At 41.5% G+C, this 25,297-nt stretch overlaps 2 protein-coding genes across 6 annotated transcripts in view; one reads left to right on the top strand and one right to left on the bottom strand.

Annotated features, from left to right (window-relative positions):
• Positions 1–9,248, top strand: part of GCNT2 (glucosaminyl (N-acetyl) transferase 2 (I blood group)) — a 97,561-nt gene extending 88,313 nt beyond the window's left edge. For 3 of the 4 annotated variants that reach the window (XM_070405742.1, XM_070405744.1, XM_070405743.1), the window contains exons 2-3: positions 318–410; positions 6,515–9,248. In XM_070405742.1, the coding sequence (XP_070261843.1) occupies positions 318–410; positions 6,515–6,705 (284 nt within the window). In that variant the 3' untranslated portion in view covers positions 6,706–9,248. The remainder of the gene's footprint in view (positions 1–317; positions 411–6,514) is intronic. The other variant, XM_070405745.1, reaches the window with a different exon arrangement.
• CUNH6orf52 (chromosome unknown C6orf52 homolog) overlaps positions 1–25,297 on the bottom strand; it is a 68,654-nt gene that overhangs the window by 4,840 nt on the left and 38,517 nt on the right. The window contains exon 6 of one of the 2 annotated variants that reach the window (XR_011470273.1): positions 4,620–4,712. The gene's annotated coding sequence lies outside the window, so the exon portion shown is untranslated. Of the gene's footprint in view, positions 1–4,542; positions 4,713–25,297 lie in introns of those variants that run through there. The other variant, XM_070405752.1, reaches the window with a different exon arrangement.

Raw genomic sequence — 25,297 nt, 5'->3', positions numbered from 1 at the left:
CATTTAATTAAAGGCCATGAAGAGACCAAAAATCCCCAACCTTCTCTTGTGGTTTTACACTACAGTATTTCTTAAACTCTATGTGTGTGACCAAACTTTTCAGGCTTGGTCACACACACTATGAAAAAAAATCAATAGATTCTTTTTACTGGTGGCAAAGCCAAGCCCATAACCACCAACTATTCATACCATAATGATGAAAAATCTGATGTGAAAGATAATATATTTAAAGAAAATGACTTGGAGGGCTAATTGAAGAAATTGACACCCTTCTCTCTTGGTTCTCATTTATGCTTTCTTCTTTGTCAACATTGCAGGTGTCCCTGGCTCCATGCCAAATGCATCATGGACTGGTAACCTCAGAGCCGTGAAGTGGATTGACATGGAAGACAAACACGGAGGCTGCCATGGTGAGGCATGCATCTCATATTTTAAAGCCATACTGCTTGTTGGTGTTGGCATGAAGGAAGTTGTAGAATACAGGGTTTTCACGGAGAAAACTGCTGGTATATTTAAACCAATCTGTGAGTGATTAAAAGATTAGCTAGAGGCTTTTAGACACAGTTCTTGAAAAATACATTTAAACATTGTCCAGGTAGGTTCAAATTATAGTGGTACTTTCTTCTTGGTAGTTTCTGCTTTCTTATTATTGCTTATTCCTCTTTCTGATCCTTTGGGGAGTGCAGTGGTTAGGAAAGTGGTAGGGGTGAGTAGTGATGTTATCCAAGAGCAGGCTGGACCCCATCCCTCTCATCAGCCTCTGCTCCCTCCACAGCCAGGCTTCGGGTTTGGAGGTGTTTACTGCAGCTCTGGCCTGGTGGCAAGTGGCATTAATTAGAGATTTCTCTTCCAATGGACAAGAACTTGAAATCCCATGTAGTCTTGTTTCTATAGAACCTTATGAAGAAGGGTTTTTATCAGTTCTGTTTATATTTCATTCAAACTATTGCCTTCTACATAGTGGGCATGTGTGTGTGTTTGCTAGGGCTAACATAGCAAAGTCATTCTACACATAACCACAGACTGGGTGGCTTACACAAAGGAAATTTATTTCCTCGTTGTCATGGAAGCTGGAAGTCCAAGATCACGGTGTCATTGGGTTTGGTTTCTTTGGAGGGCATGCTCCTTGGCTGATAGAAGGCTGCCTTCTCCCTGTGTCCTCACATGGACTTCCCTCTGTGTGTATCTGTGTCCTAATCTCTTCTTAAAAGGACGCCAGTCATATTGGATTAGGGTCTACTCCTATGACCTCATTTTAACTTAATTATGTCTTTAAATATAGTCACAGTCTCAGGTACTGGGGGTTAGGACTTCAATATGTGAATTTTGGGGGTACACAACTCAGCCCATAATAGCACACAATTAATATTTATTCAGTGAGTGATTAAGTGAATGAATGAATGACTATGGAAGTTTGACCTATTTTCCCTGCGATAATAAGGCTTTGCCTTCTCCACTCTTGTATTCAATCCAGAGCCTCACTTATCAATCCATTTTCTCTACAAGTAATTGTAGATTGCTGCTTTCCATATCTCTCCATCATACTCAGCCTCCTTTTATATATATATAAAATTCTTGATGAAAGTATTACATATGTCACCTTTTTCCCCCCATTGACCCCGTCTAGGCCACCCCTCTCACCCTCTATCCCCAACCCCCACCCCGCCCCAGGCCTTCAGCTCCCTATTGTCTGTGCCCATGGGTTATGCATATGAGCATACAAGGTCTTTGGTTGATTACCTTCCACTCACCCACCTTCCCCTGCCTTCCCTCTGAGAGTCCACACTCTGTTCCATGCTTCCATGTCTCCAGTGTCTTTCTCTTGAGAGTCCCACCCCACTGTGGATGGCAACATCCTCACATCACTGTACAAAAATTTCAGTCTATTCTTTAGCACATTTATATCTTTACTTTATTCAGCCCACATTTTCTCAGAAGACAGCTCATGCCACCTGCCTGCATTCTCACCACAGCCTGCCCTTCTACTGGAAGGAGGAGAATGGGAGGAGGTGGCTTTGCTCTTAGAGCTCCTGGGTCTTCTTTAGAAAACAGACCATCACCATCAGTCACGGTCCCAATATCTGGGCTATGGTGTCTTCTCCACACCCTTCCATAACCCCTACCATCCTCCTTCTAGGATCACTGCAGTCATCCTTTGATCTGCTTCTCCACCTCCTCTCCAGCTGAAGACTTGAGGACTTCAACATCCCCAACAGGGACCCACATGACATCATTCCTTTGTAGCTCTAGCCCTCCCGAACCACAGAAGCTCCCATTCCCACTGTGCAGCAGCGCCCCCGCCCCGCCAAGTGAAGCCTTACCTCAGTCTCCTTGTCATCACCTCTATCCAGACCCTGTCCCAGTAGAGAAGGTGTAGGCTAGTCAGATTTGCATTTTTTTTTTAGGAACCTTTACTGATCACATGACAGGAGGGGGCCCGGAGAGAAGCCCCTAGCCAGGGAACCTACACTGGGTACAAAGCTTAGATAGCCCAAGCCCTTCTCAGACAAATGTCTCATTTTTTCTTCTCTTGGTACCTGTTGTGCCAATGAACATCTGAAAGCCTTATCAAGTTCAGAGCATAAAAATTATTCGTCCCCCAGCCCTGGCCAGTGTGGTTCAGTTGGTTGGGCATCATCCTTTACACCAGAAGGAGGCGGGTTTGATTCCCACTCGGGGCACATACCCAGGTTGTGGGTTCAATCCCCAGTCAGGGTACGTGTTGGAGGCAACCAATCAATGTTTCTCCCTCACATCAATGTCTCTCTCTAAAATCAACTAAAAATAAATTATTTTTCCCAAACAACTATAGAGGAAAAAGAAACAGACATAATCCAACAGAAGTAGAACACTGCATGCCAAACCAGCAAGCCAGTAATACATTCTGGACTTTTTCCCCTTGGCTGTGAGTAATAGGATTTGTTTCAAACTCATGTGTGTACCTGCTTTACAAGCCCTCTTAGCACTTAGACTCACAGAGCACCAATCTAGCTTTATGGTCTTGGACTTAGAGCTTTCATCTCTGATTACCATCTCTTTGTCACACTACTAATTTCCTTCACCAATTTATGTATTATATATACTTACTTTCTCCCGGGAACAGAATAGAAGCTCTAAGAGGGCTAGGATTTTTTACCAAATTGTTCATTGTTATTTTAAATGTGTTTGCTTTTTTTAAATTGGGATTTTCAGAGGTTCAACTTTTCCAGCCTCTTCCTTGTACTGGTTTCCTTCCGGGGACTCCTTGTGCAGCCTCTGTACTCTACTGGCCATCCCATGCTGTCTTCACTAGCATTTGAGGTTCCCTCGCCATTTGACCCTGCAAGGCTGATTCCTACACTTGATCTTTACTGGCATCTGCTTTTTGCCACTTGTGTTTCCCTAAACAGAACATTGCTGGAGAATGGGTAAGGGACCTGCCATTTAACTTAAGCTAGATGCTCCAAAGTACCTACTTATTCTTTTATCTACCTCATTATTTTCCTGGTGCCCTTCCCAGCATATACCATTTTAGCTTTCCTGCTTACCTCTAAGCTCTTAATCTTATGCTAAAACACCCTTTCAAACAATGCATATTTTAATTCTAGGAAGAACTTTCAAGACATTTAATCAAAATCCCCTTACCAATTCCTTTTCCATATCATCCCTTTTCTCCATCTTACAGTATTTTTGACACATTCTCTCATTGTTCCTTCCTATTTCAAGAGGAAAAGTTACTCATTCTCACCACCAAGGTCACCATCTGTGGTCTTAGTTATGTGTGGGTCCCCTACATGATCCCCTTGCTCTCTTGCATTCTCAGTGTCTTTCTCTCTGATGATTTTTTTTCCCTTCTCTCTGCAAGTATGTACTTACTGCCTCTATCCTCAAGATCAAGTTGTCCACGCACCCTCTGCTTGATACAAACTGAAGTATTCTCTCCTGTTCATTTCCATTTTTTAAGCAGGGGTATGCTGCCTATGCGTTCAGTTCTCCTCACCACCAAGATGTTCTTAAACTTCTCACCCAGTTATTCTTTTACTTCCCGTAACTCTGGCTTCTTTCCCCAGTGATTTCCTCTCAATTGTACTTCCTCCCTGCCACGTTGAATTAGTCATCAAGACCTGTCAGTCCTTCTGTATTCTATCTCTAATATCCTTTCTTTCCCACTCATGGAAACTATTAACTTTGAATGAGCTTTCTGGTTTACATTAAGTTATTACTGTAGTCTCTTGATTGACTTCTAATGTACCCTGCCAAGTTCTGCAAAATTAATATTGCTCAAATGAATTTCACCATTTGATTCATCTATTCAAAAATCTTCAAAAACTCTCCATAATTATGGGATAAAAAAGGCACAAGTCTTTTTAATTTGTTTTAAGTCAGTCATCCATAATAGTTCTACTTTATGCCATACAACCTCTGAAAAAGAGTTCCAACTTCCTCCCATTCTGTTTCTAGGCCATTCCCCAATAAAACTACTTATTCTTGCAGAAAATTCTCATCTCTACAGTTTTTTAGAGGCATTTTCCCCAACTGAAACCACCACCCATCCCCCTGATACTTGCTAATTCTACCCATCCACTAACTCTCCACTCCTCCTTCTCCATCCTTTTATTCAAAAAGTATTAATTTAATACCTAATATTTACCAGGCACTGTTCCAGATGAAGGGGACACAGAAGTGAACAATCTGGTCTCAAATGCCAGCTCTTCTGGAGCTTATATTCCAATCTGGGGAGAAAGACAATAAACAAAATACTATTTTCCTTCATGGCACTGATATATATACATCAGTTAGTAATAAGTGCGAGAAGAAAAATGAATCAGGGAAAGAGGAAAGGAGGACAAAGAAGGCCACTCTGAGAAGATGGCCTTGAAGCAGAGACCCTGGGTAGTGCAAGAGGGAGCCTCGAGGATGTCTGGTGAAAGGGGGTAGTCCAGGGGAGGAAGAGCAAACAGGGATTCTCAAGTAGAACATGCCTGGTGTGCTTGGGACCAGCAAGAAGGCCAGTGTGTCCGAAATGAATGAGCAAGGGTTATTAAGGATTATAAGTGATTGAGTAAGTGGTGGGAGGTAAGTCCAAGGGCTAGACTCTGAGAAGTCTTTTTTTTAAATCCTATCTAATAAAGAGGGAATATGCAAATTGACCATCACTGTCACAAAGATGGCAGCGTCCATAGCCACAAGATGGCGGTGCCCAGTCCCCTCAGCCCCACCGGAGTCCCCCAGTCCTTTCAACCCCGTGAGAGTGGGGGTGGGGGGGAGCGCCGCAGGCGTAGGTGCGGCCGGACCTGCCCTCAGCTCCCCAACTGCCCAGGGATGCTTGAGGCTCAGGTAACCAGGGCTGGCCGAGGCTTGTGCTGCTGGCAGTGGCCTGATTGCCGGGTCGCCTCCCACCCCTGAGGGCTCCTGGACTGTGACGGGGGCAGGCCGGGCTGAGGACACCCCCCCTCCAGTACATGAATTTTCATGCACCGGGCCTCTAGTATATATATATATTTTTTTATTGATTTCATAGAGGAAGGGAGAGGGAGAGATAGAAACATCAATAATGAGAGAGAATCATTGACCGACCGCCTCCAGCATGCCCCACACTAGGGATCGAGCCCGCAACCCAGGCATGTGCCCCAACGGGGAATCAAACTGTGACCTCCTAGCTCATAGGTCGACACTCAATCACTGAGCTATGCCGACTCTGAGAAGTCTTAAATGCCATTGCTAGGATTTTGGCTATTGTTCCACATAGATGAGAAGCCACTTAAGCAGAGGAGGCATGGTCTGCTTACATTTAAAACTCATTGTGGCTATCATGCTGAGAATATTACTAACAGGCAGAGGTGGAGTCAGTGAAACCAATTATTATTACAACAGCTCAAGACAGGAAGATGGAGGTGACTTGGACCAGAATGGTAATAGTGAAGGTGGTGAAAAGTAGTCAAATTTTATTTTAATATTTTGAAGATTGAACTGACAGAATTGCTGAGAAGTTGGATGTGGAGTGTGAAAGAGAAGGGAGAAGTGCTGAAATCATCAGAGAATAGAATTGCTGTGGATTTCAATGGGGAAGACTTGGAGAGGACTAAGGAGTTCAGTCCTGACATGTTATTATTGGTTAGGTTTATTACTTATCTAAGAGAGGGTATAAAGCAGGCACTTAGAGAGACTAGGCTGGAGCTCAGGGAAGAGGCCTGACCAGTGTGACCCATTAAGCCATCTGCACACTTCTAGAACCTCTCATCCATAACTCTTAATAAGATAATACATGAATTGTCTCATGATGCCTAGTGTGTTATTGCTTTGTGTTATTTAACTCTCATTTTCTTCAAAGACATATTTATGCCCTTTGTCTTTCCATAAATGGTTGAACTTCTTTGTAGGCTGGCCCTACACAATCATGTTTCATTAGAATTCCATAGCACTTGGTCCAGTGTTGGCTACTCAGTAGTCGGGCAGTAACTGGACCATTGCAAGTTCATGGCCCCTGACTTTTGAAAGCAAGCATGTTTGATGTTTTTTGTTTTCTCCTTTGCAGGCCACTATGTGCGTGGGATTTGTATCTATGGAAATGGAGACTTAAAGTGGTTGATTAATTCGCCGAGCCTTTTTGCTAACAAGTTTGAACTTACTACATACCCCCTTACTGTGGAATGCCTAGAACTGAGACTTCGAGAAAGAACCTTAAATCAGAGTGAAACTGCAATACAACCCAGCTGGTATTTTTGATCGCCTGCAACTTGTGATTGAGGGGAAGTCGCTGTTGGGAAGAAGAGCTTTTGAGAGAGGACTTCACCTTGGCCAACAGTTTCAGGACTGAGGTCATGACCTCAGGATCTGGCTCCACTACTATATGTTGAAATATCCACTGGACAATAACGAGGCTGTGCAGAGCGGTCCTGACCCTTTGTCCACTCTGGCTGCTTCCTGATGCTCACCTCTGTGCCAGCTTGTTGTTCTGATCAATGATCATTTTCGCTATTGTCACATCTTTGCACCAGATATTCACTATATATAAATGTTCTAATCGAAAGGAGAAGTGTATGTAATATGATTTAGGGAAGAAGAACTGGGTTTCTTTGAAGAGGGAATCTTTTATAACAGACCTATAAACCACATATTAATGAACACCACTCTTCTTTGCTCAACTGTACATAAATGTACAAGCAGCTTTCTGGATAACTCACCGATCTCCTTTCAAACTTGAGCTACTAGAACTGAAGAACTAGATCCTGTTCCTGAGTTTTAGCACTAGCATTTTCAGTTTTCTTGCTGAGGTTCTGTATAAAGTCATTAACAGGAGGCAGAGAATGACTTTAAGCAGTCACTGTGCTTTAAGCAGTCACTGCCTGCTGCTTCAGTAAAAGGATCCCGGGGAAGCAGAACATTTCTCGATTATATCAGAATGTGCTCTGATCCTCCTTTCATCATTTTTCATTGAGAAAGCTGAAAAGTTCTTACAGAATGAAGAAACTCCTAGAAGAGAGGTGGTATTGCATGGATCTAGTCTCAAGTCTCTTATACCTCAGAATGAACCAATCTCTTCTGCCACCACCCTCCACCCCCACCAAAGTTATCTTAACTGCAAAATGGAGACCAAATTCTATCCTTGAGGCTTTAAAAATGCTATAGTGTTCTCTGAGTGGCTTAACAATGTCTGGTGCTGATAAGAATGCCTAGATTTTTAAGAGCTTTCAATTGTGGGGAAGCATCCCTGACATTTATCTCTTGTCCATTCCCTCATCCAATTCATTCAGCATGCAGTCAGTAAATATTTATTGTCTACTATACACCAGACACATGCTGAGACAAAGAGGGAAAAGTAAGACACAAGCTTTTTCACTCTAAAAATCTTGGTAATGTGAAGGTTGCATAGACTGCTCTAGAGAACCTTAGATAATGGTTGTATTTTAATACATTCACATGTAGACTGTAGATTGTGATATCGAACCAAGGATCTCAGTAATTACAAACTGAGGTTTAAGTCAGAGATCACTCAAAAGAGAGAAGGGAAGGAAGCTAAAAAAGCCTATGTGTCCAAGACATTCTGCTAGCTCACTGCACTTAAACCTCACAGCACTCTTGTGAGGCCCTCATTACCCCTACTTTGCAGACGGAGTGAGCGAAGCTTAGAGAGGTTGTTACTAAGCATTAGGAAACAAGCTGTCTGACAATTGGGATTCTCCTACTGGTCTTAGTTCATTTCCTGGGGTGGAGTATTAAAGGAGGTGAAATATAGCCAGATAAGGTAGGTTTTAAGAATGACCTCAGCCCTGACCGCTTTGGCTCAGCGGATAGAGCGTCGGCCTGCGGACTCAAGGGTCCCAGGTTCGATTCCGGTCAAGGGCATGTACCTTGGTTGTGGGCACATCCCCACTGGGGGGTGTGCAGGAGGCAGCTGATCGATGTTTCTCTCTCATCGATGTTTCTGACTCTTTATCCCTCTCCCTTCCTCTCTGTAAAAAATCAATAAAATATATATTTAAGAATGATCTCAGTGTTAATATTGAGAAAATGTCATGTCACCTCAGAAAAGTGTGAAGTCTACTTTTGTATTCCTCTGATCCAGTGGTTCTCAACCTTCTTAATGCCGCGACCTTTTAATACAGTTCCTCATGTTGTGGTGACCCCCAACCATAAAATTATTTTCGTTGCTACTTCATAACTGTAATTTTGCTACTGTTATGAATCGTAATGTAAATATCTGATATGCTATATGTGTTTTCCGATGGTCGAGATCCACAGGTTGAGAACCGCAATCCATTGAGCTCCTTAATATTTATCCTCATGAAAAACAGTTACTTCAACTAATGATGCATTTAATTAACACAATTTTTCTTTTTTTCCTATAATTGTGCCTGTTGAATGTTAATCATATTTAAAGAGAATAACTGAAATAAAGCCTTCTTTGTTCCTGCTGCTTAAAAAGATGGAAGTCCATTGGGTGGTAAAGGGCTGAGGGTTAGGGAACACACCGAGAGCTAATGGCAAAGTCATTTTTCAACTTACTTAAATGACACCACCTAGAAGAAGAAATGTTTTACACTGGATATTCTCACATAGAATGAGAAATCTTTTGGAATAGATGTTTACATGTCCATTGCTAGTCACCTCTCCTGTGTCTTTAATACTTTAATCTTGGAAGTGTGTAGTGTTGGACTAGTGGCTTTCTCCTTTCCAAGGAGACGACCCAAAACTACTGAATCTGTCTTTGTTTTTGATGCTGTTATATATTGTTTTCTTGGAAATAAATTAATATATTGTTTTCCACCTTTGGGGCTGTTATGCATTTTTTTTAAATTTTTTAAATATATTTTTATTGATTACAGAGAGGAAGGGAGAGGGAGAGAGTGATAAAACATCAATGATGAGACAGTATCATTGATCGGCTGCCTCCTGCACGCCCCCCACTGGGGATCGAGCCCACAACCTAGGCATGTGCCCTTGACCGGAATTGAACCAGGGACCTTTCAGTCCTCAGGCCAACACTCTATCCACTTGAACCAAACCAGCTAGGGCTGTTATGCATTTTTATTTGATGGTTGGTTAATAGCCACTATTCCTGTGTGAGCCACTCTGATGGAACCTCAGATATGGCTGCCAGTCAGCTCTGTGATGGGGGAAGTCTCCTCATAGGAACAATGACCCTGCGAGCTCCTCTGTACAGAAGAAAGCTGTCCCTGCATTCTGGCTCCAATGCTAGACAATGCAGTTCCTTCCCGTATTTCCCTGGATCCCCACAGCCACTGCCCCAGCCCTGGAGCTCAGAGGGAGTGAGTCCAAGTAAGGTTGTCTGCCAGCCCTTTAAGAGGAACTGCCTGGGTCTCCACCAGCCTCTGTGTCACTCAGCCACAATCCCTGCTGGTTTTTACAGCCTGAAGTTCTGGGGACTTCTCTTCCCAGCTCCGGAACCCTGGGATGGGGCTATGGTGTGGGGCTGGGACCCCTTGTTCCTCACAGGAAACCTCCACAGCTGAGATATCCCTACTGGTTAAAAAAAAAACACCACATGTGGAGGTCAAACCAGCCCGTTTCACACTTCTGCCCCTTCTACCAGTCTCAATGTGCTTTCTTCTTTATTTCTCTAGTTGTAAGACTTCCATTCAGCCAGCTTTCAGGCAGTTCTGAATGATGGTTATTCTGTATTTTAGTTATGATTTTGATGTGGTTGTGGGAGCTGGTGAGTTCCAGTGTTTACCTACACCACCATCTTGGTTCACCTCTGCAATACTATTTTAAATATTAGCAGTATAGCAGCGATCCTTGACTTGTTCCCAACATTAAAGGGCATGTTTAACTCTTGTGCATGTTGTTAGAAGTTTCATGTAAGTTTCTGGTAGATACCTTTTTATTGAGTTAAGAATAAGAATACCAGAATATAAATATAAATATATTATGTTTTTCTTTTTAATTCCCTGTCGCTATTTCTTTTTTGTTGCTTCATGGAATTATGGGTGATTTGGGTATTTTAATTTTTTATTTGCACATGTTACTTCAGAGGTGAGAAGTCACTAATTTTTTAAACAGTAAGAATGTAGTATAGCAGTCTATGTCAGGGGAAACTGGAGCAGGGATCCATTGAACTGACTAGGTAAATAGTTGGGAGTTTGGAAGACGAATGCCTGAACTGGAAGGTTCCTACTCCCTTTTCTTTTTTGTTTTTTACTGTTTTTGTTTGTTTGTTTTGTTTTGTTTTGTTTCAGAGAGAGAGGAAGGGAGAAGAGAGAAATATCAAGATGAGAGCACAATATCAATCAGCTGCCTCCTGCAAGCCCCCCACCAGGAATCAAGCCCGAAACCCAGGTGTGTGCCCCACTGGGAATTGAACCAGCAACCTCTCATTGTACTAGACAACACCCAACCAACTGAGCCACATGGGCCAGGGCACAACTCCCTCTTATGGTCAATTTGACTTAGGGATCAAGTGGTCAAGCTAATGGGAAAGATACTGGAGGTCAACCTTCTCCCAGGGTCAAGTTCTGACCTTGGAAAGAAGACTAACAGTGATGTCTCTGACAGGAAGAGAGTAAAAGGTGAAGCTGACCATGCTCACTTTTCTGTGGGGAACACCTGTAAGCTTTGAAAGTGGTGGGCATCCATGGTGGCTCTCTGGAAGATTAACTTTGACTAGTCCAGTTGTGAGCCCAGGAAGCCTAACCTACATCTAAGGAAGGATTCTGGGCCCATATTAGATGGGTGAGCTGAATAATCTAAAACTAACGGTTTCTTAAGAAAAGCAGACAAAGTTCAGAAACTGATGGCCAGCATCAAGTGTCAAACTATAGAAATGAATTTCAGGCATTATGTGATCAGGAGTTGAGGATGTTAGGAAAAATAGTTGAAAAAGTTAGTGCAAGATTAAAGTGAATTATTTATGAACTTCATGCCATTTATTTCAGTTAAAATGAATTATTAGTGAAATTCAGGCTATCAGCTATCTACAAGGCAAAAATAGAGGGTTCTAGAGGGCTTTATAAAAGTTTTATTTTGAAATATGTAACTTTAGACTTAGAGGAAAAGTTACAAAAACAGTACAGAGAGTTCTTGTAGATCTTTCACCCAGCTTTTCCTAATGTTTAACATCTTGTATAGCCAAAGTTAAATTCTCCAGACCAGTTTTGTTTTGCTTTTAATTCTGTGCTGGCTGTGTTGAGAGTTGGAGCCAGCTGACTCTGACCTTTGCATAGGACAGACCAGATGGGTAAGGAGAGTCCCAATAACCTGTTGTGCCATCACATCAAACCAAATGACAGAAAGAGACTGGTTTCAGGAGATGCTTCCTGATAAAAACAGTACTATGGAAAGGAAAACTCTAAACATTCTCTATTTCAATCTATGGAAATAAGATAAAAGAGAGGGATGAGAAAGAAGAACAGATTTATAGTCATATCCCTGAGCAAACTGTGGAGGAAAAGCAGGTGTGTGGCAGTTAAAATATGTCTTGCACCTTACAGATCACTGATTGGAAAATTCTAATTTAGATTTATTTTCTCAGGATTTTTCTAAATACATTTAATGAGTCCTGAAGAACTAAGAGGAAAAGCACTGATTACTGCCATGTCTACACATTTAAACTCTTTCCCTTTGATGATCCTCTTCCACATACCTCCGAGCAGGTGAGGTGTGGTAACTTCATGATTAGCATTCACATGATGGCTTTCACAGATGACTCATCTGGAAGTACTTGAATTAGATTTTCCAACTGCACCATGGTATCAGAGATGACCCAGTGAAAAAAGATTGGTTTAAAGAGTAACCACAGCAATAGCTTGATATTTTGGAAGGATAACACTTACAAAAAGCAACAGGGCCGAAGCCTGTTTGGCACAATGGATAGAGCATTGGCCCTTGGACTGGAAGGTCCCGGGTTCTGTTCTGGTCAAGGGCATGTACCTTGGTTGCAGACTTGATCCCTGCCTCCATGAGCAGGAGGCAACCAGTTGATATGTCTTTCTCATAGCAATGTTTCTCTCTCTGTGCCTTTCCCTCTCCCTTCCATTCTCTCTGAAAATCAATGGAAAAATATCTCAGGTGAGGATTAACAACAACAAAAGCAACAGGGTGACTTAAATCCATTATAGGCTGATAGAGAAATATTTGAACACGTAAAATATTTACTAAAACACTGTCATTGGCCCTAGCCAGTTTGACTCAGTGGATAGAGTGTCGGCCCACGGACTGAAGGGTCCCAGGTTCGATTCTGGTCCAGTACATACCGTGTCCGGGAGGCAACCAATCAATGTGTCTCTCTCACATCGATGTTTCTCTCCCTCTGTCTTTCCCCACCCCTTCCACTCACTCTAAAAACCAATGGAAAAATATCCTCAGGTGAGGATTAACAAACAAACAAACAAATAAATAAAATGCTTTAAAACACGGACATTGTAGTCATTACCATACATGGGAATTTTCCTATCTGGATATAGGATCAAGAAACTTCTAAGAAATGGTGGGAATCTGGTTAGATGTCATTTGAAAATCTTCCACAAATATAAAATTTGGTATGCAAATGTGTGTTCATAGCATTTTTGAGCAGAAAGATGCCATTCATTCATTCATTTATATATTTAACTGTGCCAGGCTCAGGTTCTAGGTATAAAGCTATGAGTTAGGACTGGTAGGTCTTTTATATTCTAGTTGAAGAAATCAAAAAATTACGAATATATGCCAACAAACAAGATACTTTTAGACAGTGATTGAGTGCTGTGAAGAAAATAAAACAGGGTTAAGTGATAGAGGCCAACAGATGTGGAGGCAGAGGGCTCCTTTAGATTTGGCTGCCAGGCAAAGCCTCTCTGCAGAGGGGACAGTTTGACACTACAGTTTGCTATCTGCAACTGACCATAAAGGCTATCGCTGGGCGTGAGGACTCGCCTTTACGAATGTATTCCTGGGCTTTGTTAAAAATTCAGCCAGTCAAGGGCTCCTTGAAGACAGTGCAGGTTCCAGAGCTTGGAAAGGGAAAGCATAAGATGAGTCATACATACAGAGGAGGCAGAAAAGGTCTCACAGTGAAAGGTCAACTAACTGATAAATGCAGAAGGAATGATGGAGTTAGGGATTTATTAAGGGTTGCTAAAACTAGTGCGTGAAAGTTTGATGAGGTGCAGAATGTTTTTGTAGTTTCACAATATTTCCCTATTGATGACTTAATTATTTCCAGTTGTAACTTCACAGTGGAAAACCCTGGAGCTATCTCCTAATCAAGTGGTCAAAGTTACATCACTAACCCTGGGACAAATGGACTCATGTGCCTCCTGATGGGAAGCACTGAGAAGATCATAACATCACTTTAGTGGTGCTCCTACCAACACTGCATAGACTGGATTTGTAGTTATGAGAAAACATCAAACAAACCAAAACCAATCAACGCGGTACAAAATAACTGGCCTGAACTCTTTCAAAGATATCAAAATCAAGAAAGACTGGAGAATTGTTCTAGATGAAAGGAGATTAGTGAGAAATGAAAATCAATGTATACATAACCCTGGATTAGATTCTAAACTGGAGGTATTAAAAAAAAGCTATTAAGGACATTACTGGAACAGGAGGGAAAAACAATCTATGGACTATGGATTAAATAACAGTATTGTGTTCATGCTAAATTTCCTGACTATGTAAACATTTTTTCTTTGTACTTAGGAAGTACCAAAGTGTTTAATGATCTCTCCAACATACTCTCAAATGGTTCAAAAAAGGTACGCGCACGAGCGCGCGCGTGCGCGCGCGCACACACACACACACAGAATGATGAAGCAAATGGGGTTTTGCAAGCCATTAGTGGATCTGGGTAAATGGTATAAAGGAATTCCTTGTACTATTGTTTCAATTTTTCTGTAAATGTGATTACATGTCAACATGAAAAGTTACCAAAAAACCAACTATGCCCTAGCCAGTTTGGCTCAGTGGATAGAGCATCAGCCCATGAACTGAAAGATCCTGGGTTCGATTCTGGCCAAGGGCACATACCTCAGTTGCAGGCTTGATCCCTGGCCCTGGTTGGGGTGCAGGAGGGAGGCAACCAATTGGTGTGTCTCTCTCACATTGATGTTTCTCTCTCTGTCTCTCCCCCTCCCTTCCATTCTCTCTAAAAATCAATGGAAAATTAGCCTCGGGTGAGGATTAACAAAAAAAGACAAAACAAGAAAACCAACTAACCAAACACACACACCTCAAACCTCAGTCAGTTAAGCTTCTTCATCTGGTGGGATGACTGAAGTGGTCCATAGCAGCATAAGGTCGAGCCAATCTCCTACTCATTTGTACCCCTGGAGAAGGCAGTAGCATAAGCCAAGTCCTAAGCATAATCCTCTCTGCCCTCTGAGTGCAGACAAAACCTAATTTATCCTTCTTAATCAGTGCTTATCAATCTAGCCAAAATCAGGATCTTTTCTTTCGGCTGGTTTCCCAGCAACATAAACATGCAAACTGCCCTAGCTGGTTTGACTCAGTGGATAGAGCGTCGGCCTGCTGACTGAAGGGTCCCAGGTTCGATTCCAGTCAAGGGCACATGCCTGGGTTGCGGGCTCCATCCCCAGTGGGGGGCATGCAGGAGGCAGCCAATCAATGATTCTCTCTCATCATTGATGTTTCTATCTCTCCCTCTCCCTTCCTCTCTGAAATCAATAAAAATATATTTTTTAAAAAAACATGCAAACTATCCGGGTGTTCTTCTCAGTGGAATCATTTTCATATCTTCAAGTAGAAGAAAATTATCATTCAAAGTTCTTAACAGCAATCAACAGAAACTGATTCTGGCTACTTTAAATATAAAATGAATTTATTAAAAGGTACTAGAGCTGATTTTTACTTCTGGCAATTCAGACCAACCATAGTGCTGAAAACAACTAGGGAAGCTGGATGAAATATAAAAATGTTCTTCCTAAGAGCATCAAAGATCTAGTAAGATTGTGAGGAATTACTAAGATACCAGAGAAACAGATACCCAGAGATTTCTAATCTGGGAAAAACAGAGGAGAAGTTGATGAGAGTCTTTGACAGTTTCACTGGGTTAGAGTAGGATTCTGAAAACTTTTCCTTCAATACTTTAGTTCAGATAAATACTTTAGGATTGCAGGACATGTAGTCTCTGAATCTTCTAACATAACTCTTCAACTCTGACATTGTAGTGCAAAAGCAGTTATAGTAGTTATAGCAGTTATAGTATTTGCACACTCGTGTTAATAGTAGCACTGTTCACAATAGTCAAAGACATGGAAGCAATCCAGATGTTCACTGGCAGATATTGCATAAACAAACTAATATATATATATGTATATATATACACACACGCACACTGAGTGGCCAGATTATTATGACCGGCCAGATTATTATGACCACCCCATCAGTACTTCATTGACACTTCCAAAAATACTGAATATTGAAAACTTCCTAAGCAAATACTCTCAAGGTTTTATTATTATTATTATTTGCATAACTAATTCACTTCATTGTACTGATGGGGTGGTCATAATAACCTGGCCACCTTTGTAATACTTTAAGCAATAAAACAATTTAAAAAATAAAATTAAGCCACAAGAAATATGGGAGGAGGAAGGAGAGTTGGAGTACTAAAACAAAAACAAACAAAAAAAAAAACTGGCTAAGAGCTGGTTACTTTTGAAGCAGGATATGGATACATGCAGATTAATTACACTATTCTGTCTAGTTTTATATACAATTGCAGTTTCATACAACCAAAATTTAACAAAAATAGAACAATTTAAAGGACATTTGAAAACAATAGAAAGCCAACTACAAAAGAGAAAATTTGAACATCAAAAAAATTAGTGATTGAGATGAATTCAAACATATAAAATATATATTTTTTAAAGTTTGTAAAATACTATTAAAAATCCTCATTAGTTAAAAAAATAATAATAATCTGGCCACTCAATACACACACACACACACACACACACACACACACATATATATATATATATGTAAAATGGAACATTATTCAGCCTTAAAAAGGAAGGAAATTCAGTCACATGCTACAACATAAATGAATCTTGAGGAAATTATGCTAAATGAAATAAATAACAGAAAGACAAATACTGTATAATTCTACTTATGTGAGGTATTCAAAGTAGGCAAATTCATAGAGATAGAAAGTAGAATGGTGGCTACTAGGGCCTTGGGGAGGGAACAAAAGGTAAGTTGTTACTTAATAGAATTTCAGACTTGTAAGATAAAAAGTTCTGGGTGTTACGCCCAGATTTCAAGATCCCCAAAGAACCACCAGGGAGCCGAGTCCGATGCAAAAGCAAAGAGCCTTTATTCAAGCTCGAGCTAGGTCCCTCCGCTCCACCAACACAGCGGCAGCATGCGAAGAGCCCCGAGTCTCAAGAGAACAAAGATTTTATAGGGCTTGGGGTCGGGAGGTGGGGGCATACTTCTAATTGGTTGGGTGAGGGCTAGGGGCTAGTGACGCAAAGGCAGGGTGTGGCTAGGGTCTGGTTACACAAAGACAGGAGGTGGCTAGCATACTTTTGGCCTTGGGTTAGTTCCCTTTGCATTCCCATTGGCTGATTTAAGGGCGGGCTGGGTAACTGACACATTCTGTGGTTTTTTCTTGGAAGAGGGGTCAGGGACACAGCTATCAGTCCCGTTCTGTCCTTTCACTGGGGGGGAGGGTGGTGAGGGCATGTGCTGACTTATGTAATACTTTACACAATAAAGAATTTAAATTTAAAAAAAAAGTTCTGGAAATCTGTTTCACAATAAAATGAATAGATGTATCACCACTGAATTATATGCTTAAAAATGATTAAGGTGGTAAATTTTAAGTTATGGGTGGTAAAAAAAACCACATATCCAACAACAAAAAAGAATAACAATGGCCTGGCTGATGTGGCTCAGTGGTTGAGCATCAACCTATGAACCAGGAGGTCACAGTTTGATTCCCAGTCAGGGCACATGCCAGGACTGCAGGCTCAGTCCTCAATAGGGGATGTGCTGGACAACCGACCAATAATTCTCTCTCATCATTGATGTTTCTATCTCTCTCTCCCTCTCCCTTCCTCTCTAAAATCAACAAAAATATATATTTTAAAAAAGAATATCAATGAGGATGTTAATATAGTCAGTGATCAGGATCTTATGGTCGAAACAAAGCTTTAAGAATCAATAAAACATTCAAACAGGTTTTTTGTTGAGGAGCACAAAAGACTTGGTTGGAAAGTTTGTAAAGAGAATATTCTGATAAAAGGGAAGTGTGTGGAATGCCGACTGCCCTGTTTATCGGAATTCCAACCTAGGGGCAACTTAGGGGAGTGTCGAAGGCAGCCCCTAATTATTCCTTGACCTTTCCAAACAAGCCTGTAAATGCAGTCCCCACCCCCCGCCCCCCTGGGTGTTTACTGGAATCCTTATGCTTAACCCCTGGATGCCCTTGCCTAGAGGACAACAGAAACACATGTGTCCTCCAAAGATTACTCACCCTACTGATTGTACCTAGAGATAAAAATTCCAATAAAGGCCTAACGAGGCAGGCAATAGAGGCTGCTCTGGCTACTAAAGCCAGGGCCCCTTAGCCCTCTCTTTCACAGTCAAACTGTGACTGAGTAATCTGTTCATCCATCATTCAGGGGCTGCTGGTCAGCCGGCAGTTTTTGAAAAATCAGTCATATAAAATATATAAACAAGTGCCCTGACTGGTTTGGCTTGGTGGATAGAGCGTCAGCCTGTGGACTGAGGAATCCCAGGTTCAATTCCAGCCTTGGTTGCGGGCACATCCCCAGTGCTGGGTGTACAGGAGGCAGCTGATCGATATTTCTCTCTCATCGATGTTTCTAACTCTCTATTCCTCTCCCTTCCTCTCTGTAAAAAATCAATAAAATATATTATACACACACACACACACACACAAAAGTGAGTGTGACTGTGTTTCAATAAAACTTTATGTACAAAAATTGGTAGCTAGCCTGTGAGCCATAGCTTACTAAATCCTGGGCTGGGAGACAAAAGTGAGAATCCAAAGCAACTGGTAATGGAGGTCCTGAAGTCACCCAAGCTTAACTATGACCTTGTCTGCCCATGTAGTTTCTGGCTCCTAGAAATACCTCAATAAATTTGATGTCATTGTCATTGCCATAATATCACAGATGAGCCAACGTGGCCAGACCATGTACTAGACAACTGCGAGACCAACATGGCCAGGAGACCCATCACCTTCTTCAAGAATGCCTGGGCCCAAGAGCAGGTGGTGGTCACATCCTTCACCATCGGGGGTCTCACTATAATTCTAACCCCTTCAGCCCCTACACCAAGTACATGCCATGATCAACCAAATGAGACCCTACAACTGAGATGATGGGAACATGACTGATATAAAAAGAAGAGCCCACTGCCAAATCAATTCAAAATCTACCTTATTTCAGCTTATGTCGCCCTTACAAGGGAATTTGTCCATTTTGGTCTTTTTAAATAAAATAGCCACTGAGTTACAACAGTGATCCCAATATATCTACAGTCCTGATAAACTTTTCTGGATTACACTTAAGATTCCAGGCCTGTGTGGTTTTCTTTCTTATTTCTTTTATTATTAATTTTTTTAAATCAAGGCAATATATCATTATGGTTTCAAAATAAAATATTATTAAAAGACTTATTATAATGAAGAATTGAGGGTCATGCCTCTCCCCACATGCAGTCCTAATTACCAAAGGCAACTATTACTATGTTTTTAGCCGTTTCTCCTGTTGTTTACCTCTATGAAAATAATGTCTATTCCAGTGAGGGCAAATCTCTACTCCTTCAATGATAAAAGAGGTCCAATGTAATCAATCTGACACCAGATGGCTGGCTGGTCCCCTTAGTACCATTTCAGAGCTCTGTGTTGTTCTCTGCTGTGAGCAGATTTGACATTCAACAGTACCGTTGGCCAGGTCAGCCTTGGTAATGGAAAGCCCTATTGCTGAGTCCACTCACAGCTTCCATCCCTGCAACCACAGCCACTTTGTTCATGGGCCCATGGACGAAGCACTGGGTGACTGGGGAAAGTGGCCGGTTGATATATACAGGATGTGTCATTTACTTCACCTGAAAATTAAGTGCCTCCTCTGTAGTATATGCTGTTTGGCAAGTTTTACGTGGGCTACAAATATCTTCAGATTCTATGCCCGTCCTGAGAGATCCTTCCACATACCTCTTCCCCAGGCTTCCTTGTCACCAATCTTCCAAACCTGTTTCTTCCAAGTCCCTGATATCCAGCCCAACTGCACAACTGTTCACATAATGAAGGTAGATCCACACTTCTGGCCGTCTCTCCCTCCAAATAAAGTGAACTCAGCGTGTACTCCAGGTTCTGCCTATTGGAGGATTTTCCTTCACCACTCTCCTTCAGGGTCATCCTTGATTGGTGCTGTAAAGCTGCAGCTGTCCACCCACTTCAAGTAGTATGAGAATATCATATACACCAAGACCCCTACCCTGACACAGCATTCAAATTTGTATTTCTATCACTAGCCCCAACTCTCTCCTCAGCTCCACAACCTATCAATCAGCTTTAACAATCATCAATAAAATGCTATGCTTGATTCAATTACTGCCCTCCACATTTCCTTTAACTTCAATATTTCAAAGAAAATTCTGAGCCATTATGTCTTTTCACCCCTGGAAATGTCAATATGCATCTCAAAAGAAAGGAATACAAAATTTTCTTACTCAACATAATATGTTACTACATGTAACAAAATTAGCAATAATCCTTTAATATAATTGGATACCCAATTTAAATTCAAACTTTCTAATAATCTAAAAGATCCTATCTAATAAAAGACAAACATGGTAATTGACCATACCTTCGCTACGCCTCCCATGGGCTAATCAGCATGATATGCAAATTAACCGCCAACAAAGATAGTGGCTAATTTGCATACTGCAGGCAGGGCGGGACAGCGTGAGCCACCAGCGTGAGCCGCCATCCAGGCCCCCGTGTGCGACCCCAGAAGCCGCCTGCCTGCTGCCCGTGATCGGATCCAACCCCGGGCTGCAGGCGGGCCTCAGAAGCCCCAGAAGCCACCTGCCTGCCGCCCGTGATTGGATCTGATCCCGGGCCGCAGGCCGGCCCCAGAAGCCCCAGATGCCGCCTGATATGGCAGTAACTCTATTAGTAAGCACTCTGAAAGTCAGTGGCATAAATGTACCAATTAAAAGACAGATTATGAGGCTGAATCAAAAACAAAACCCACTTTAAATATAAAGACACATATAGATTAAAAGTAAATGAATTACGCTGCAGCCTGTTTTGCTCAGTGGATAGAGCATTAGCTCGTGGACTGAAGGGTCCCAGGTTCGATTCCAGTCAAGGACATGTACCTCAGTTGCTGGCTTGATCCCCAGTCCCTATCAGATCATATGCAGGAGGCAACCAATGTGTCTCTCCCTTTCCCTTCACTCTAAAATTCAATAGAAAAATATCCTTGGGTGAAGATTAACAAAAACAAAGTAAATGGATTAAGTAACATTAAAGAGATTCTAAGAAAAATATATTCCAAATTTTGTTAGTTGTATAATGATTATGTTTAAATTATTAACACCTAAGAAATTGGGTGAAGGGTACATATAATATGCTGTAGTATTTTATAGTTTTTTTACATGTATGAGATTATTTCAAATTAAAATATTAAAAAATTAAAAATTAATAAAATATTAATTGAAATTTATCTGCATTACATGAAAAATCTCCTAATTGCTTCTAGCATAATTTATTAAATTGTGCTAAAATTTACAAGGGTTCAATTAAAAAATATCTTAATTCTAAATGATATAATAGAAAATATATAATAGTGCAGTTATAAGCACTTACCTGAAAATAGAAATTTAAAGAAGTGAATTTAAAGAAGGGATTAGCCAAAGAAAATATATGCACAACCCATGGACACAGACAACAGTATGGTGATGGCCAGAGAGAAGTGGGGGCAAGAGCTGGGTAGAGGGGGCAAAAGGGGGGAAATAGGGACATCCTATATAATAATAATAAAAGGCTAATATGCAAATTGACTGAATGGCAGGATGACCGGTTGCTATGATGTTCACTGGCCACCAGGGGGCAGATGCTCAATGCAGGAGCTGCCCCCTGGTGGTCAGTGCACTTCCATATGGGGAGTGCCACTCAGCCAGAAGATGGCTCATGGCTGGCCAGCACAGTGGTGGTGGGAGGAGCCTCTCCCACCTCTGTGGCAGCACTAAGAATGTCCAACTAACAGTTTAGACCTGATCCCTTGGGGGCCTAAGCCTTTAGTTGGACATCCCCCGAGGGCTCCCTGGCTGCTGGAAGGATGTCTGACTGCAAGCTTAGGCCTGATCCCCCGGGGAGTGGGCCTAAGTCAACAGATGGACATCCCCCAAGGGGTCCTGGACTGCAAATGGGCGCAGGCCGGGCTGAGGGACGCCCCCCCCAGTGCACAAATTTTTGTGCACCAGGCCTCTAGTTTTATATAGTTGGTTAAATTGTTGAAATAAGGATCTGAACGATTTGAATTTGTTTATGATGCTACCTAAATCTCTTTCTTTTCTTCTAGAACAACTCTTTTGTCTTGTAGAAAAATCCCACATTCTAGATTTGGCTGACTGCTTTTTGTTTTGTTTTCAACTTATTTCACTATCTACACATTTCCTGTAGATTGGGAATTAGATCTAAAACTTGATTAAATTAAGGCTTAATTGGCTAGGAGGGCAAGAGGGCCCTCTTTCATAGAAGCAGGATACATACAAAGTCTGATTGTTTCCCTTTTAGGAAACTTCCTAAACCTGGAAACTTCCAATAGATACACTTCTTCTTAAAGTCCCTGAGCATATTCCCAGGAGAATCCACCCACACACTCCCAACTGCTCTTCTTCCTTTATTCATCTGTCTCTGTTCAAGGCTGAATGTTCTGAGACATCCTGCATTCTTCCCTTTCCATTGATTCACACAGTTTTTAAGCAAGGCACATTCCTTATATCAGATCACTCCTCTCCCATCACACCACACTGCCTCACCCAGAGAAGGTTCCATAATGGAGATACTTGAATAGACTTCAAATAAACAGAACCATCTAAGGACACGGTTCATTTCTCTGCTCTCCTAGGCAGACTAATCACTCCGACCCCTCTATTCCCATATCACTTTTGTGATCCCTTTAGGATCGTATGTCATCACATTATATATCTAATGTCTATTTCTGTTTGTCTCCAGCATAGGGAATATTGTCAATAGTATTGGAAGGTGGGATCCTTTTAAGAAGAGACTAAGTTTTAGTCAATCTCTAAATTCCTTACACATGGTAAAATTAAATGTTTATTATTGAATGAATATTTATTTCCCTTATGGACAATACTAAACATCTGAATATGAATAAGTAGTATCTTTTCTAGCTCTTCTTTATTAATTAAGTTATATTTAAATGTTTAAAATATAACATTCAGTTTTATGCTAATAATCTCAATCTGATATGAGACATAAGAAAAATTTACAATCCATTATTTTACAGACTAGAGCAATGATGTCTCCTGCAGGCCCCCTACCAGGGATCAAGCCCACAAAAGGGCATATGCCCTATGCCCTGACCAGGAATCGAACCGGCAAACCTTCTAGTGCATGGAACAATGACCAACCAACTGAGCTACACCTGCCAAGGCAGTAAAAGTTTCTCTTGAGCCCACAGGGTCTTGTGGATGAGGAAGAAACGTTCCTTTACCCTCAAGGTTCTTTCAGCTAGTCTAATAATCAAACAGACAAGAGACAGATCAACAAAAGAAAATAACCAAATTTAATTACATACATATGCATGGGAACTCTGCATACATAAGAGAGTCAGAGACCCCACATACATGAGAGATTCAGAGACAGAAAGGGAAAATAAGATCTATATGACAATCTGAGCTAGGGGTGGGGTAAGGTGTCTTGGGGCTTCAGAACATAATGGCAGGAAGAGCACATGTTCAGTAACCAGTAGTTTGCCCTGCCACAGAGGGGGGTCATCTCATAATCTGTTATTATGGGCAAGGCCCCTATTTCAAATTCTTCTAAGTATTTAAGGAAGGAGGGGTGAGGTGTTTATCTTGAGCTCACAGGATCTTGGTTGCCTTTAGCTCAAAACAATTCGAATACCATAGAGCAGTGGTTCTCAACCTTGGCTGCACATTAGAATCACCTGGGAATCTTTTTAAAATCCTGATTTCTGGGCCTCATCTTCCGGAAATTGTTTCTTTGTTACTAATGTTGTGGCCCCACCCCATAACAAAGAAACAGAATTTCTGGAGGATGAGGCCCAGAAATCAGGATTTTAAAAAGATTCCCAGGTGATTCTAATGTGCAGCCAAGGTTGAGAACCACTGCCATAGAGGCATATCTTGAGTGACTCATTATGAACCCCTGTAATTGCCTTCAGCTCAAAAACTTCAGATGCCAAAGTGGCTCACCTTAGGAAGACCTGTCTGAACCCCTTTAACATGCAGCAATAACTTCTTGCCCAACTCATAGTAAAATTTTCCATTTCTAAGACAATCTGACATTTCTTTTCATTATAAGGATGTAATCATGTTAAAGGCAACTTTTACAACTGTCCCCCAATTCTTCTCATTCTCCAAGTACCTTAAAAGAACAACTCAATCTACCACTCTTCATCTCTTTGCAGTTTGTCTAACCACTACCACTGTACTTCTTTTACACATTCTATTTTACTCCAATTTCCCCTTCTCCAGCCATCTCCTACCTTCATTCTCTTTTGCCAACAATTTAAGTTTCTGCACCCTTTGTCTTTTGGTTACACCCGTCTAGAAACCCCAGACCTGGAATCAATTCAGATATCCATCATCTTTATTCCTACACTCAGGCTGCTAAGTATTATTGTAGAAATTGCATTACCAGGCAGAACCCTCTCACTGTATGTTTACAGCCTATTTCGGTGAACTCAGTTGGAGCCTCAATACCACAAAGGCTACTATGACATTTTAATAGTCAGCACATTTCCACTACCTGCAATGACTATTTCAAACTTTCTCCACTCTTCTCCAACCTCCAGGCTCCTGGACAGCCTCACTTTCTGCAGATAGTCTTGCCTCCAAATCAACAGAGTAAATAAAGGCAATCAGGTGGAAATTCCTTCAGCCTCCTGAGTTTATACACATTCTTATTTTTCCTGCAACAGTAAAGAAGAATCGTTTCCATCTAAGATCCTTTCCTCTCTCTGTGCTCTGGATCTTGTCATTCATTCATTCAGGCAGTTGGCATCTAATTTAGATTGAGCGGGGGTAGACTGAGTCAAAAAAAGACCGTAAGGCAATGACAAAAAAGAGATCTGAAAGACAAATGGGAGGATGGACCAGAAGAAACAAGGGTGAGGTGGGGGTTGATTTAAAAAAATTGTAGGCTGAGAGAAAAGAAACGGGGTGTGTACATCTTGAGACAGGCAAAAGTTACACATGTTCAAGGAAACTTCTTTCTCAGGGAACTTGCACTAATCATGATTCCTTCTCTTCTAAGTCTTCAACCTATCACATTTTAATGGCTTCCTTCATTTTGCATTTATATATACTCAAGTTCTTCCACCTTAAAAAAAAATTTTAAAAATAAGAGCTTGCTTTAGCCTGTGTGCTCTCCCAAACATAGCAGTCCCTTTCCCCCATCCAGTCAAAGTTCTTGAAAATGCTGTCAACAGTCACCATCTCCAGTTCCTCTCATACCACTCTCCCCACAACCTGCCTCATCTGGCTTCTGCCACTCTTCCCTTCGCTCTTCCTTTCAAACTGCTCTCCTAAGGACATTAATGATAAATCAAGTGGTCACCCTTGAATCAAGTGTGATAACACTCCCTGTTTGTCCTACTCTCAG

This window comes from Myotis yumanensis, unplaced genomic scaffold (genome assembly GCF_028538775.1).
Source record: "Myotis yumanensis isolate MYYU_CA2020_CCGP unplaced genomic scaffold, mMyoYum1.0.hap1 SCAF_2, whole genome shotgun sequence".
In the NCBI taxonomy this organism is placed as follows: domain Eukaryota; kingdom Metazoa; phylum Chordata; class Mammalia; order Chiroptera; family Vespertilionidae; genus Myotis; species Myotis yumanensis.
Note: the sequence above shows the minus strand (reverse complement) of the source record. Positions and strands in the feature narration are given on the sequence as shown.